This window comes from Cervus canadensis, chromosome 15 (genome assembly GCF_019320065.1).
Source record: "Cervus canadensis isolate Bull #8, Minnesota chromosome 15, ASM1932006v1, whole genome shotgun sequence".
Classification (NCBI taxonomy): domain Eukaryota; kingdom Metazoa; phylum Chordata; class Mammalia; order Artiodactyla; family Cervidae; genus Cervus; species Cervus canadensis.
The window spans coordinates 2,333,897-2,351,032 of NC_057400.1; the positions used below are offsets into that span (position 1 = coordinate 2,333,897).

General features: G+C 39.6%; 1 protein-coding gene across 2 annotated transcripts in view; it reads right to left on the minus strand.

The window, feature by feature from the left end:
- Positions 1–17,136, minus strand: part of CNTNAP5 (contactin associated protein family member 5) — a 995,095-nt gene that overhangs the window by 184,101 nt on the left and 793,858 nt on the right. For both annotated transcript variants that reach the window (XM_043488200.1, XM_043488201.1), the window contains one exon: positions 15,818–15,974. In XM_043488200.1, the coding sequence (XP_043344135.1) occupies positions 15,818–15,974 (157 nt within the window). The remainder of the gene's footprint in view (positions 1–15,817; positions 15,975–17,136) is intronic.

Below are 17,136 nucleotides of genomic sequence, written 5' to 3' on the forward strand. Positions count from 1 at the left end.
ATATATATGCACCCAACATAGGAGCACCGCAATATGTACGGCAAACACTAACGAGTATGAAAGAGGAAATTAATAGTAACACAATAATAGTGGGAGACTTAAATACCCCACTCACAACTATGGATAGATCAACTACACAGAAAATTAACAAGGAAACACAAACTTTAAATGACACAATGGACCAGCTAGACCTAATTGATATCTATAGGACATTTCACCCCAAAACAATCAACTTCACCTTTCTCTCAAGTGCACACGGACTTCTTCCAGATAGATCACATCCTGGGGCCTAATCTGGTCCTTCGAAAATTAAAAAAAAAATGAAATCATTCCAGTCATCTTTTTTGACCACAGTGCAGTAAGATTAGATCTCAATTACAGGAAAAAAATTGTTAAAAATTCAAACATATGGAGGTTAAATAACACGCTTCTGAATAACCAACAAATCATAGAAGAAATAAAAAAAGAAATCAAAATTTGTATAGAAATGAATGAAAATGAAAACATAACAACCCAAAGCCTATGGGACACTGTAAAAGCAGTGCTAAGGGGAAGGTTCATAGCATTACAGGCTTACCTCAAGAAACAAGAAAAAAGTCAAATAAATAACCTAACTCTACACCTAAAGCAACTAGAGAAGGAAGAAATGAAGAAACCCAGGGTTAGTAGAAGGAAGAAATCTTAAAAACAGGGCCAGAATAAATGCAAAAGAAACTAAAGGACATAGCAAAATCAACAAGCTAAAAGCTGGTTTTTTGAATAACAAAATTGACACCATTCAGCAAGACCCACTCTCATTAAGTATCAAGAGAGAAAACCAAATAAACAAAATTAGAAATGAAAATGGAGAGATCACAACAGACAACACTGAAATACAAAGGATCATAAGAGACTACTACCAGCAGCTCTATGCCAATAAAATGGACAACTTGGATGAAATGGACAAATTCTTAGAAAAGTATAACTTTCCAAAACTGAACCAGGAAGAAATAGAAGATCTTAACAGACCCATCACAAGCAAGGAAATCGAAACTGTCATCAAAAATCTTCCAGCAAAAAAAAGCCCAGGACCAGATGGCTTCACAGCTGATCTAACCAAAATTCAGGAAGAAGAGCTAACATCTATCGGAGACTCAAACCTTCAGAAAATTGCAGATGAAAGGTAAGCTTCCAACTCATTCTATGAGGCCACCATCACCCTAATTCCAAAACCAGACAAAGATGCCACAAAAAAAGAAAACTACAGGCCAATATCACTGATGAACATAGATGCAAAATCCTTAACAAAATTCTAGCAAACAGAATCCAACAACATATTAAAAAAATCATACACCATGACCAAGTGGGCTTTATCCCAGGAATGCAAGGATTCTTTAATATCCACAAATCAATCAATGTAATACACCACATTAACAAATTGAAAGATAAAAACCATATGATTATCTCAATAGATGCAGAGAAAGCCTTTGACAAAATTCAACACTCATTTATGATTGAAACTCTCCAAAAAGCAGGAATAGAAGGAACATACCTCAACATAATAAAAGCTATATATGACAAACCCACAGCAAGCATCACCCTCAATGGTGAAAAATTGAAAGCATTTCCCCTGAAATCAGGAACAAGACAAGGGTGCCCACTCTCACCACTACTATTCAACATAGTGTTGGAAGTTTTGGCCACAGCAATCAGAGCAAAAAAAGAAGTAAAAGGAATCCAGATAGGAAAAGAAGAAGTGAAACTCTCACTGTTTGCAGATGACATGATCCTCTACATAGAAAACCCTAAAGACTCTACCAGAAAATTACTAGAGCTAATCAATGAATATAGTAAAGTTGCAGGATATAAAATTAACACACAGAAATCCCTTGCATTCCCATATACTAACAATGAAAAAACAGAAAGAGAAATTAAGGAAACAATACCATTCACCATTGCAACAAAAAGAATAAAATACTTAGGAGTATATCTACCTAAAGAAACAAAAGACCTATACATAGAAAACTATAAAACACTGATGAAAGAAATCAAAGAGGACACAAGCAGATGGAGAAACATACCGTGTTCATGGATTGGAAGAATCAATATTGTCAAAATGGCTATTCTACCCAAAGCAATCTGTAGATTCAATGCAATCCCTATCAAGCTACCAATGGTATTTTTCACAGAACTAGAACAAATAATTTCACAATTTGTATGGAAATACAAAAAACCTCGAATAGCCAAAGTAATCCTGAGAAAGAAGAATGGAACTGGAGGAATCAACCTGCCTGACTTCAGACTATACTACAAAGCCACAGTCATCAAGACAGTATGGCACTGGCACAAAGACAGAAATATAGATCAAATGGAAACAGAATAGAAAAGCCAGAGATAAATCCACGACCTCATGGACACTTATCTTTGACAAAGGATGCAAGGATATACAATGGAAAAAAGACAACCTCTTTAACAGTGGTGCTGGGAAAACTGGTCAACCACTTGCAAAAGAATGAAACTAGAACACTTTCTAACACCATACACAAAAATAAACTCAAAATGGATTAAAGATCTAAATGTAAGACCAGAAATTATAAAACTCCTAGAGGAGAACATAGGCAAACACTCTCCGACATAAATCACAGCAAGATCCTCTACGACCCACCTCCCAGAATATTGGAAATAAAAGCAAAAATAAACAAATGGGACCTAATGAAACTTAAAAGCTTTTGCACAACAAAGGAAACTATAAGTAAGGTGAAAAGACAAGCCCTCAGATTGGGAGAAAATAATAGCAAATGAAGAACAGACAATAGGATTAATCCAAATAATACAAGCAACTCCTGAAACTCATTCCAGAAAAATAAATGACCCAATCAAAAAATGGGCCAAAGAACTAAACAGAAATCTCCAAAGAAGAATACAGATGGCTAACAAACACATGAAAAGGATGGCTCAAACATCACTCATTATTAGAGAATGCAATCAAACCACAATGAGGTACCATAACACCGCCGTCAGGATGGCTGCTATCCAAAGTCCTACAAGCAATAAATGCTGGAGAAGGTGTGGAGAAAAGGGAACCCTCTTACACTGTTGGTGGGAATGCAGCTAGTACAGCCCGCTATGGAAAACAGTGTGGAGATTTCTTAAAAAACTGGAAATAGAACTGCCATATGACCCAGCAATGCCCACTTTCTGGGCATACACACTGGGAACCAGATCTGAAAGGACACGTGGCACCCCAATGTTCATTGCAGCACTGTTTATGAATAGCCAGGACATGGAAGTAACCAGAATGCCATCAGCAGACGAATGGATAAGGAAGCTGTGGTACATATACACCATGGAATATTACTCAGCCATTAAAAAGAATTCATTTGAATCAGTCCTAATGAGATGGATGAAACTGGAGCCCATTATACAGAGTGAAGTAAGCCAGAAAGATAAAGAACATTACAGCATACTAACGCATATATATGGAATTTAGAAAGATGGTAACGATAACCCTATATGCAAAACAGAAAAAGAGACACAGAAATACAGAACAGACTATTGAACTCTGTGGGAGAATGTGAGGGTGGGATATTTCAAAAGAACAGCATGTATACTATCTATGGTGAAACAGATCCCCAGCCCAGGTGGGATGCATGAGACAAGTGCTCGGGCCGGGTGCACTGGGAAGACCCAGAGGAATCGGGTGGAGAGGGAGGTGGGAGGGGGAATCGGGATGGGGAATACGTGTAAATCTATGGCTGATTCATATCAATGTACGACAAAACCCACTGAAATGTTGTGAAGTAATTAGCCTCCAACTAATAAAAAATTAAAAAAAAAAATAATAAAGCCACCCTTGTCTTTCATAGGAGGAGTTCTTCCTAAAAGGAAAAGGCCCACAGGATAGAGGCCCTGCGTGGGTGCGGGGCTGCGATCCTTAGACCCTATTGCTGGCTCTGGGATTCCGCCGAGCATCTCACGTTGCAGAGCCTGAGGATGGCAGCCACCCAGTGCCGTTCCCTGGCCAGGTGAGCACACAAGTAAGCGTTTTACGTCCGATCTCGTTCCACCCTCCCGACAGTTCCGCGATGGTGTTCTAACATCGCCTGCTTGCACCGCAGAGGAAACTAAGGAACGAGCTGACCTCTCAGCGGGTGCTGTCAGCAAGTGGAGAAGCTAGTGTGTGCTGACTCGCTCCAGTCAGGCCAGACTCTTTGCAGTCCCATGAACCATAACCCAGTGGGCTCCTCTGTCTGTGGGATTTTTCAGGCAAGAATACTGAAGTGGGCTGCTATGCCCTCCTCCCAGGGGTCTTCTCCACCCAGGGATCAAACCCACATCTCATGCATCTCCTGCATTACTGGTGGGTTCTTTACCTGATGAGCCGTGGGAGAAGCCCAGGAGAAGCTAGGGTGGACACCGAAGCTTCTGCTGTAACCAGCATGCTTTGCTCTCCTCCAGGCCTTGTGTGCGGCTTACAGAGAGTGGCTGTCTCATGAGTGGAGGCTGTGTTTCCCAGGTTTATTTAACATGTCCTCTAGGCAGAGCCGTAATAGCCCAGTCCTGAGTCCTTGAGCTGTCCTCCTAGCCTCAGGCTGATTCTCCCATACTGTTCACATAGGCTTTCTCCACACAAGATACACTTCAATTGATTAGGTTTCAGTTTTCTAATTTGCAACCATTTTCCAGCCCTGCATTCTCTGAGATTACACACAGGTCACCTTGACAGGAATTCTGGGAGCCCACAGACTCTTTGGTGACACATTTAGCAAGCAATCTTCTGGTTTATCTCTAGCTGGCAGACCCAGCCCCAACCATGACATGAAGAGTTTTACCAGCGAACTTTCAGAGGGCAGCCTGATTCTGGGGAGAGAGGTCTTCAGTGCTCTTTCCTTACTTACCGAGAGTGTGATGGATGAATGATATATTTGATTACTCTGATACACCAGTTCATTTTCTCATTTTATCACATATAGGTATGTACAGCTTTTGTGGAAGTTAATTAAGGTAGTTAACTAATGATAACCTACTGTACAGAATGGGGCACTCTACTCAAGGCTCTTTAGTGACCAAAACGGGGAGGAAATCCAAAAAAGAGGGGATATGTGTGTGTGTGTGTGTTCATTCATCTTGCCGTATAACAGGAACTAACACAACATTGTTAAAAAAAAAAAAAAAAACAACTCTTCTCCAGTGAAAATTAAAAACAAACAAAAAGAAGTTAGTCTACATTCTATAAATTGATATTGCCTCTTAGGTTAAGATGCTGTCAAAGTAATAAAATAATAATAAAACCAATGACTAACACATTTTTTAGAACTAAATGTCTGGTAGATCTGCTAGATGAGCAAAGTCATGCCAACTCAACCAGCACTCCCCAGCGATGGGCATTCTTTTCTTCTGTTTCTTTCCATGTTCTTAAATCAAATAAGAACCTGAAACTCAGAGAGGCTAAATGATAGTCAGTAAGTGACATATTCAGGATTTGATCATCCCACTACAAAATAAAATGTGACATAGAGATAAATTACAGTTTAGATACAGGAAATGAGGGTGCTGCCAGCATAAGTAGCCATAGTTGTTTGCGTTCTGTGTATTTATTACACATATTACTTTGTAATATTTTCACTAAAAATCTATAAGGCAGATTTACAAAAGAGAGGAAATTAATTCTGCCTTTTCTTCTCCTCCTCCTTACTCTCTCCTCTTTCTCCTCCTTCTTCGTCTTAATGATGAAGGCTCTACTCTTTGAAAACAAGGCCAACACTGGGGTTTATTTGTAGATAGCATGAATGTCACCTGGAGCACCAACAGGCACAGTAGAAATGAAAAACACAGAGGAAAAAAAAAAGGAAGGAGGGTCCAACACCAGCAAGGTCCTGTCAGAGCTGTCCACACCCGGCCAAGGGTTCTAGAAATTTCTGAGTGAGAAGGGGCCGTAACTCATGCCTCCAAGGGTTCTAGAAATTTCTGAGTGAGAAGGGGCCGTAACTGATGCCTCCAAGGGTTCTAGAAATTTCTGAGTGAGAAGGGGCCGTAACTCATGCCTCCAAGGGTTCTAGAAATTTCTGAGTGAGAAGGGGTCGTAACTAATGCCTCCAAGGGTTCTAGAAATTTCTGAGTGAGAAGGGGCCGTAACTCATGCCTCCCTGTGCGGCTCTGGTTGCTGTTGTAGCTTTCTACTTTGTGTGGAGCGTAGCCGGTTAACAGTGTTGTGATGGTTCCATGTCGACAGCAAAGGGGCTCAGCCACACATATACATGTATGCACTCTCCCCCCAAACTCCCCTCCCATCCAGGCTCCCACATAACATTGAGCAGTGTTCCCCGTGCTATACAGTAGGTCCTGGTTGGTTATCCATTTTAGATATAGCAGTGTGTATCGGTCCATCCCAACTCCCTAACTATTCCTTTTCCCCATCCTTCTCCCTGGCAATCATAAACTGGGTCAGTTGAAGGGTCTGTGTGGCTCTGTTTTGACGCTAATGAATTCTGCAGATCTAGTGAGTTCTGTGGTGAAGCCACCTGCTCACCCCAGGGTCAGGGAGGCCAGCTCTGAACTGACACCTCTGTGGTCTGTATAAAGTCCAACGTCCCTTCTGCAGTTTGGCCACATCTATCAAATTAGAAAAGTGGATGATTTGACAATCCTACACTAGAAAGCTATACGATAGAAATGCTAATAATTAAAATGAAAAAAAGTATGTCAAGACTCAGAAATGTTCATTGCAACACTTTTTCTAATAGTAAAATATCATTTACAAACAAAACGTTTATAATTTTATGACAAGCTATAAGCTATGATACAACTATACTTTACAGCCATTAAAATGGACAGGGTGCATCCATGCTTATGCTTATTTAAAGTTGCTAAGTCGAAGTTCTCTGAGACATATTTCATGTAGAAAGCAAGTTGCAGAATGATATGTTTTATATTAAAACAGTGAAAAATGAATACACTTTAATATTAATAACTATGAAAAATGCATAGGAAGACATCTATATGCAGATGTGCCCTACATGTGGGCTTCCTTGGTGGCGCAGACCATAAAGAATCTGCCTGCAGGGCAGGAAACCAGGGTTTGATCCTTGTGTCAGGAAGATCCCTGGGGGAGGGAATAGCTACCCACTCCAGTATTCTTATCTGGAGAATTCCATGGACACAGGAGCCTGGCAGACCACAGTTCATGGGGTAGCAAACAGTCAGACGTGACTGAGCTACTGACACTTTCACGCCTTCACTGAACATGCTCCACTGTTACTATCTCAAGGTAATACATAAAATGCTAAAATCTTAAATATTAGGCATAAATAAAATAATTCCTAGTACTGATAAAGGAGGAGCTTTTTTATTTAGTATTTCTGCAATATTTGAATTTTCATAATAAGGATATAGTAAACATATTTATATTATGATTTTAAAAAGTTCTAAATTTTAAAAATCAGAAAAAATTATTCTCCCCACACATTGCTAAATATAGACACATAAATTGGGTGAGTCAAAACTGACAGCTATAAGCAGACTTAAAGAGTGTCCAAGAAGGTAAGCAGCTCATCTAATTTTATTCTGAGTAAGAGCTACTTTTAGGTGAGTAATGTGATAAAATTAGTGATAAGTCGGCACATTAAAACAGAAGCCAAAGACTCATTGCACTAAAGTAGAATTATAATATTTTGGTATACAACAATGGCCCAAATCAAAACGGTGTATGAAATTTATTAAAGAAATGCACATTTTTAACCTTGACATTGACTTTGAGTTCTATCTATTTCTGATACTCACAGTTTTGCAATTACCCAAGAAATGTGACTCTACATAAAATCTAGAGATGATAAAGTTGTCCAGGTTGACAGGTAAATGAGGCAATAGAAGCCTCAGTCTACATCTTTGGTCTTTACAATTATAAAAAAGAAGAAGAAGAAGACTATCTCATAGCTATATGTTTTGTTTCCTAGAACCAACAGGTCTTAAATTGCCCGTTAGATATTTTGAACTTAGATGTTATTAATAGGATGGTAGCATCATTGAATAAAAAAACACAAAGCCAAAAATATTCCTTAATGCTACCCTTGGCAAAGTGTTACCTACCGTACTCCATCTAGATTTCTGTAAGGTGATGATGTGACATGTTAGTTTTAAGATGCCCGCCCCATTTTTGTGTGGTTCCTTTTATTCCTCAGTGTGTGGTGCCTTCTCTCGTCCCCTGTCAGGTGCGCTGCAAAACTCTACTTAAAACCAGCCTGAAGCCCAGTCATAGGATTGTTAGTGTAAACAAGTCAGTATCCAGTTGCTCCAGAATATATGCTTTAAGTGACAGTGTATGGAACAAAAGAGCAGAACATCACTAGCAGGGGAAGGCATATTCGTCCAGGATGAGAGTATGGGGACAAAGGAAACAAACAAACAGAAACGCATGATTCATCCATTCACTCAGAAGTTAACGTGTGAGGAACTTGCCATGTGCCAAGCATGCTTTTTCCAGTGCAAGGCTCTGGCTTTGATTATATTGCTAGATGAACATGGAAATCAGGGACTGAGAGTAAAAACCCAGAGAACCCTTCATAATCGCTGGAATAGCTCATAAACAGATCTATGGATAAAAAATTTCCTCCAGTAGAGATTGTACAATATTATTTTTTAAAATAAGAAATAGAGTCTTTCTTTTCCAGATTTTAGAATCCCTGCCTCATCTTATGACATTACCTAGTTTGAAGCACCATCGATCACTGAGGGTGGGCATCCCAGAGGTAGTGGTTTTGGGGAAATCAAAAGGGGTCTGAAAGATCAAAGAATAGCCTATGTGAAGAGACAGCAAAACCATAAACCCTTGGATGTAACCAGCATCATTTTCCCCAAGGCAATTGTCTCATTAAGTCTCCCAGGAAAGGAGTGAAGGGCCCTTGTGAAGGTCAAGGTTCTGGGACTGGATTAGACCTGTCTTTACAAAGAGAACAGCTCAAGGCAAATGTATAAAAATATAGCTTTTGGAGTGGCGTGACTACTTCTGACTATGCTTTGATAGCTGAGAGAAAATCAATCTGCAGCAAAAAAGTCTAAACTTTGAGTAAATATTTCTGGTGAGATAATAAAAGGGGGGTAACAGTCAACACTGCAGTAAATATCTGTTAATCCTAGAATGATCATGGCCCAATTTGCAAAAAGACAGAGAGGTAAAAATGCATTTACCGGAAGTCATTCACCCATCATTCATTCATGGCTTCAGCACCATTTATTAGATAATTTCTTGGTGGCAGAAAAGTACAATCAAGGGCTAACAGTGATTTGATGTTCTGGGATGCCACATGCTGAGAAAAAAAAAATAACCTAAATATCCTGCTTTAAAAAAATAAAAAGAACAATAGGTTTCCTTTTTTCGATGATCAGATGACCAGAATATAAACTTTATACCATTTTCTCTTTGTATTCTGTGCCATGCCATTTATACAAGGGAGAAGTAAAGACAAGAGGCAAAGAACAGAGGGACTGAAGACCACATAAAATATCTATGCTTGCTTATGAATAAATTCAAGTATGTCTTGCTGTTGGAAAAGAGAGCTTCATCTTAGTTTTACCTGGTTGTTTGGATGAGACAACTTTTCATCTGGGTCCAGGGCCATCAAGAGGAGGCACACTTTGGACCATCTTTCTGCTCCTCCATCTCACCACCCAACATCGTTTTTATTGTTCTACAACCATCCCTTGTGTCCCAGTTTGTTCCCTTCCACCCGGATGACTATTTTCCCACCTCCCAACGCTGTCTTGTGAGATCTCTAGGCATGAGCTGTTTGCCAGCCTCCCTTCCTGCTCTCAGCAGCCCATTCGTCTGACCTTATTAAGTCAGAAAACACCCAACTGGGAGGAGGTCTAGAGGCTGAGTCATTCTATTGGAGAGAAGCTCCTGTGAAAACAATCATTCACTGTGAGACTGTATTCATTACAAGTTTTCTCATTGCTTTCTTTCTCCCTCTTTAGTTCTCCGACAGGGATGGAAACCCCTGGAGAAGTCAGGTCTACAGTACACCTGCTCAGACGTCTCTCTGAGGCTTCCCTTTATTCAAAGGAACCCTGTTTGGGGTGTTTCCTCTCTCCACTCTTATCCATCATCAGAGCTGCTTTACTTTTATCTATACCCAGAGCATGCTCACTTTTTCTTATTTACTTGGCACCCATCAAACCTCATCAAAGGAAATCCACCCTGAATATTTATGGGAAGGACAGATGCTGAAGCTAGAATACTTTGGCCACCTGATGCAAAGAGCCGACTCGTTGAAATAGACCCTGATGCTGGTAAAGATTGAGGGCAGGAGGAGAAGGGGATGAGAGAGGAGGAGATGGCTGGATGGCACCACTGACTCACTGGACTTGAGTTTGAGCAAACTGCAGGAGACGGTGAGGGACAGGGAGTCCTGGCGTGCTGCGGTCCATGTTGTTGCCAAGAGTCTGACACGACTTAATGCCTGGACAACAACATTGAAATATATGAGAGTAAGTAACTCAGTTACAGAGGTTTCTCAAAACAGAATAAAATATTATCAATTTCTAGAGTCTTGGAAGACAGCTGAGGCTCTACTTGGCTTAGCAGAAAGAAAAATACACTAGGCAGTGATTATGATTTGAGATACCCTAGGAGAGGTCTCTTTGGCATCCTCGCTGGCTGCTATACCAAATGCAAACTTAGCAACTCCTTGGATGCAGTCAGCAAGGGTATCCTTGGACTCAGATGGAATTTCCAACTCTATCCCCTTAGACATGTGACTTTATCAAGACACTTCTTAGCATTTCAGAGCCTCGGTTTCCTTTTCTGGGGCAAAGAGATAATAAAATCAACCTCAAGTATTGCTGAGATAATTATATGAGATATAGTGTATACAATGCTAAGAAGACTTCAGTGTATGAGATTTTCCCCTCATTTCTTTTATTTTTAATTTAATTTTGTTTTATGATACTTTTAAAAATCAAGTTTGATCCATGAAGCAGGGCACCCAAAACCAGTGCTCTGAGACAACCTAGAGGTATAGGGTGGGGAGGGAGGTGGGAGGGGGTTCAGGATGGGGGGACAGATTCATGTTGATGTATCACAAAAACCATCATAGTACTATAAAGTAATTATCCTCCAGTGAGATAAATATAAAAATTATTGAAATACAGTTGATTTACGATGCTGTGTTACTTTTAGTTGTGCAGCAAAGTAATTCAGTGTTTATATATATATATATATTCTTTTTTAGATTTGTTTCCACTATAGGCTATTACAGAGTGTCCTTTTCCTTGATAAGCTGTCACAGAGTACGGTTCCCTGTGCTATACAGTAGGGCCTTGCTGATTACCTGTGGTAGTGTGTCTATGTTAATTCCAGACCCGTAATTTATCCCTCCACCACCTTTCCCTTTGGTAACTGTAAGTTCGTTTTTTAGATCTGTGAGTCTGTTTCTCTTTATAAATAAGGCTATTTGTACCATTTTTTTTCAGATTCCACATATAAACAACATCCTATGATATTGGTCTTTCTCTGACACTTGACATTTTTGAGAGACAATATTTTCTAGGACTTGTAATATATCAGTGTGCTATCTACTAAATGCTATACTAGCCCAAATCAGAATTCTGACTAACTTTACCAAAAACAGAAACTTAAGGGAAGTTTATAAGGTAAATATATTTTAGCTTTCTTAGAAGCACTCAGACACCAAAAGGATCATGCCTGTCTGAAACAAAAATTTGAAATGCAAGGAAAGCTGGCTCGACCACAAGTTATCTAAGAATCAGGTTGGAGGAATGTTAAAGAACATGATTATTCCCCAATGGTGTTAGATTTTGGACTTTAAATAATAATGAACACATTTCAAAAAGGCTCTGCCAGCTTTCATTCTGCATGTATATTCCGTGTCCACAATCCCTGTTATAGACAAAGCTGTTTCATTGTTATTTCACATACAAGGAGCTTCATGATCTGGATTTTACCTGCTTCCCTGTCTACATATCGTGTAAATCACACACATGAAAACTGCAAAAACTACACTGAGATACTTGTATTCTGGAGAAGTAGCAATTTTTATATCACATTTCTATGTCTGAATAAATGGCAGCACTTAACTGTACTATACTACCTTTAGTTACTTCTGGTTCTTCAAAACTTACCTATACTTTTCCTTGAAATCAAACTATCCCAGCCCCACTGCACCCCAGGTCCGACAAACCTGTGCTTATATGTATAATCAAACTTATCACACTAATGCATTTATTGCTAATTAATTAGCCTCCACTATTCCACTTCCCTGCAAGTTCCTCAAGGGTAAGAATTATATGCCCCTGGCTTTCTCTGTGCAGCAGACTAACTGCCCAGAGTAGGCATTCTTTTGACAAATGATTTAAGAGTAAGTGTCAGATGGAATAGTATGCACAGTTCCCTGTATAACAAATTATTTCCCAGAATCACTGATGACAGATTATAGCTTGTCCTAAGAAAATGAAATCTAGAATAGTTAAATCAGAATCTGCTGGGACTTGCCTGGCAATCCAGTGGTTAAGACTCTGTTTCCAAAGCTGGGGACACAGGTTTGATAGCTGGTCAGGGAACTAAGATCCTACATGCACAGAGCCAAAAAATTAGAATCTACCCTCTTATGAGAATGATAGAAGGAAATTCCTAATTTCACCTGGGTTGGAAAAGTGAATCAGAAAGCTAATTTGGGCAAGAATTTCATTTAGCATATAGTGATTTACTATATTGCAACCCCTAGATAATATTGCCACTTAACAATATTACCTATCACATCCTGAAAGGTTCTTAGTATTTCATATACTATATCCCATATAATCTATATATTAGATGCTCAACATAACGCTAGGACACCCATGGCTGAAGTGGGCATCTTTACAGAGAGACAGTCAGAGCATTTCTCTTGACCCTTCATAGGTTAATTGCTGAACAAAACCTACATCTAAAATTAAATATTTATGCTCTAATCAAGGTTACTTGCCACATAAAATGGCACATGATGAAGCTTTTCCCCCTGAACTTAAAGGGACAGTAAAAGGTTATGAAATATTCAATAACCTAAGTTGGTGGAGGTATGCTGGCACCAGAGTTGAGGAAAAGTTTTCCTGAGCACAGCCTTGATGATGAAGTTAAGTCAAGAGGAGAACTTCAAAGGTTAGCGAACAAGTGAGAAGGTCAAAGGAGGGAGATTCTGGAATGAGAGTAGATGAGATGATTGATGGAAAGTCCTGGAGAAGGGAGGGTAGAGGCACTTCAATGCTTGATAGTCTAATTTTTTCACTTTTAAGTGGTGTGATGTGATTCTGTGCCTCAGTGTTTGGTAAGTTAAGTCCAGCTCTGGTCATTTGTTCCCTAGCAGGGAAGGCACTAAGGCAGCATTTGGTATGGGAAGGGCTTCACCAAAGGAAAAGGTGAGTGAAGATTAAGCATTCAACCAAAAAACTGTAAAATGAAGGCACTCAGGAGAAACACTTTCCCTTCGCAATGACTCTCGACATTCTAAACCCCGTTACCATCTTCTCTGATTATACAGAATAAAACGAAGGTGTTTGCATGCAAGTCTATAAATTTGTACATTTCTAATGTCAGCACAGTGAAAGGAAGTTAAAGAATCAAAATATAATGACTGGATCAAACTGCTGATTGCAGAGGATTTTGATTATGTTTTCCTGGCCTCACAATCATGTCACTTTTTCACATGTCCCTCAAGCTTGTAGTTGCCATTTTGGGATCACTTCTCAAAGGTCTACCGCATTCATCTATTCAGCTAGCTACCATCAACTTCTACTGTACAAAGGGTAAGATTTGGGGGAAGTAATGTTAAGAGAGACCCAATATCCAAAAAGAAGGAGAGTTATTTTTTATGTGCAGATCTACAAGATGAGATAGAAGGGCCTGCAGGATAGAGTGGAGGCCCCGAAGAATGGAGACATCCAGCTAACTTTACTGATTTGCCGTGTTAGGAGGCCCAGGTCACAGGACTCAGGCCCCAGGCAGCCTACAACCTTCCGAAGCCACGGACCATGAGTGGATCCTGACGGAGCCGTGTGTTTGATCTTTTCCTCACTGAACTAAGGTTTAAAGCAGACCTCAAATTTTATCTGAAACAGTCCTTGGTGTTATCAACTAAAACAGTGAAAGAAAAACACTTTAAAGTCATTTCTACTAGGTTGGGAGCAGCTGACACAGGAATTCTTAACTATACTTGAGCAGTACTTGATGAAGCAAGCACAATTTATAAAACCAAAACCAAAGAAGGTCTTAAGTTTTTCAAAACCAAACTGTCTTTGGAAATGTTCTGTGCATATTTTCACCATCACTACAATGAAAAAACAAGCGGTTGACCAGGAGGGCAAAGGAAAAGTAGATGCCATGGCCATGAGAACTAAAAACTAAATTTATCTACAAAAGTAACTTGGTGTTGAGGAGTTCAAATTCTGGATCTGCCTTTTAATAGATGAGTGTGACCTTGAGAAAATAATTAAATTTCTCTGTGATGTACATTCCTCAACTGTAAGATGCCAAAGTGAGAAGATCATAAAAAATTAACAGGTTTGCTTTCTTTGTCAAATTTATGGTTACTGAAGGGGAGAGGGGGAAAGGATAAATTAGGAGTCTGTGATTAACAGATACACATCACTATATATAAAATGGATGAACAGTAAAGACCTACTGTATAGTATAGGGGACTCTACTCAGAATCCTGTGATAATCTGAATGAAAAAGAACCTGAAAAATGATAGCTCTATGTATATGTATAACTGGGGCTTTTCCCTGGTGGCTCAGCTGGTAAAGAATCCGCCTGCAATGCAGGAGACCCGGGTTCCATCGCTGGGTCGGGGAGATCCCCTGGAGAAGGGAACAGCTACCGCCTCCAGTACTCTGGCCTGGAGAATTCCACGGACCACATAGTCCATGGGGTCACAAAGAGTCGGACACAACTGAACAACACTGAAAAAAAAACATGTACAACTATCTCACTTTGCTGCACACTTGAAGCTAACACAACGTAGATCAGGTGCACTCCAATATAACATTTTTTAAAAATCATAAAAAGGATCCACTGTATAGCACAGGAAACTATAGTCAATAAGTCAATAACTTGTAATAATCTATAAGGAAATAGAATCTGAACAAAATGTATGTGTGTGTGTGTACACCTGTGTGTATTGTATACCTGAAACTACCACATTTTAAACCAACTCTACTTCGCTAAAAAATACAAAAGAATTAATGGGTTGCTCTGGAGAAGGAAATGGCAACCCACTCCAGTATTCATTCTTGACTGGAAAATCCCATGGGAGGAGCCTGGTAGGCTACAGTCCGTGGGGTCGCAAAGAGTCAGACACAACGGAGCGCCTTTACTTTACTTTACGAAGGTTAAATCAACGTTCAATAAACATAAATTCTCTGTTTTTACTGGCAATAATAGGGTTGACTGGTGGCTGGGTCATTCATCAATGAGACAATGGAACAATAAAGAAACAATCTGTGTAATTACGCATCCCTATCTCCCATATTTTTTCCCAAAGCCTATATTCTACACATTATAGAAATGCCAGCTAAATTGAAAAGTTAAATATTACATTTCATTCTCATGTCGAAAATGGAATGTTGAGAATATAAGATGATGGTGTCGCCACATGCTTTATGTTAGAAACTTCAGTAATAGCCCTAAAAGTACTAGGACTGGCAATTTCCAGAGTTAAAAACGATCACCATCGTTAAGAAGCCCTAGTTCATACGGAATTTCTCATTCATGTTCCTTTATTTTATGGGATATTTTATGCATCTCTTAGTGGGCTTCCTCCACAAGTGCAGAGAGATCAGCATTCCCATTACCATTCATCCTTGTCAGCATCACAATTGCAGAAGTGTCGAACGTCCAGGCAGCTCTCATCCAGGCCACAGTCGCATTGCTGAACTCCAGGAGGGGCGCCTCCCCAGTAGGGCTGCCTTTCATTGGACCGCCCGATCCACCAGGTCAATGGAGTCCCATCTGCAAGACAAGATGCTTCACAAGTCAGCAAGGAGCAAGCCTGACGTGGCACAGGGGGGTCACAGAAACTGAGACGAATATGTCCTGAAGAACATATATACCTCGTATGGACATGGATACAAATACTCTTCATAAAGTATTTATGTGAGGAATTGTGTATAGATATCTATGTGTATACACGCATACATATGCACGCACACAAACACACACACACACATATAGAGAGAGATGGAAGGAAAGAGAGAAAGAAAGATAGGAAAAAAGAAAAAAGGAAAGAAAAAGGGGGAAGAAAGAACAGAAGAAAAGCAAGCAAGGAAGGAAGACAGCAAAGGATATATATACACAGTGTATATGTATATATATGCAGTGTATGTGTGTGTGTATATATATATATGAACAAAGGATATATATACACAGTGTATATGCATTTATGTTTACATGGATATCGCCCTCCCTCCCTCTCTTTGTTCATCTCTTCCCTTCTTTTTCCTCCCCTTTCTTTCTTCCTTTTTCCTTTTTTCCTATCTCTTTTTCTCCTTCCTCTTTCTTGCTCTTTCTCTCTCTCTCACTCTCTCTCTCTCTATATATATATACATACACACACACATATATACAGAGAGAGATATATCCATACACATATATATACACTTTTGTGAAAAGTATTCCTAGAGAATAATATTGAGTTCTCACGACGTTCAGACTCAGAGTCACAAGCTCAAATGCTAATCAAATCTAGCAGGCATATCACAACTGAGTACACTGGGCTAGATTTTAGACAAACAAAATTGAATATATATAGAGATCAATTTTCTTTTAAAGTCACAAAAGGATAAACCACAGCATGCGGGCCAAGATGAGCCTGACTCGGTCCTCACTGGGGAGGGGTCCACACAAAAGAGGGGCAGGGAGTGTTGGCTCGGAGGACACGGTGGCCCTGCTTCACCCCCACTGATTCTGTCACGACAAAGACTAGCTCCAAGGTTATCATATCTTTTAAATTGTTTAAAAAGTCATCATATCTCAAGTACAAATGTATGAAGATTTGGACAAAAAATATTATGAAAGTCAGTACTGCATGGCTTCATATTTAACCCATACAAAGCTGGTGTGTAACCTCTAATTTGTGGCTTATGTAATTAATAGAAAACTTTTTTTGAGTCTT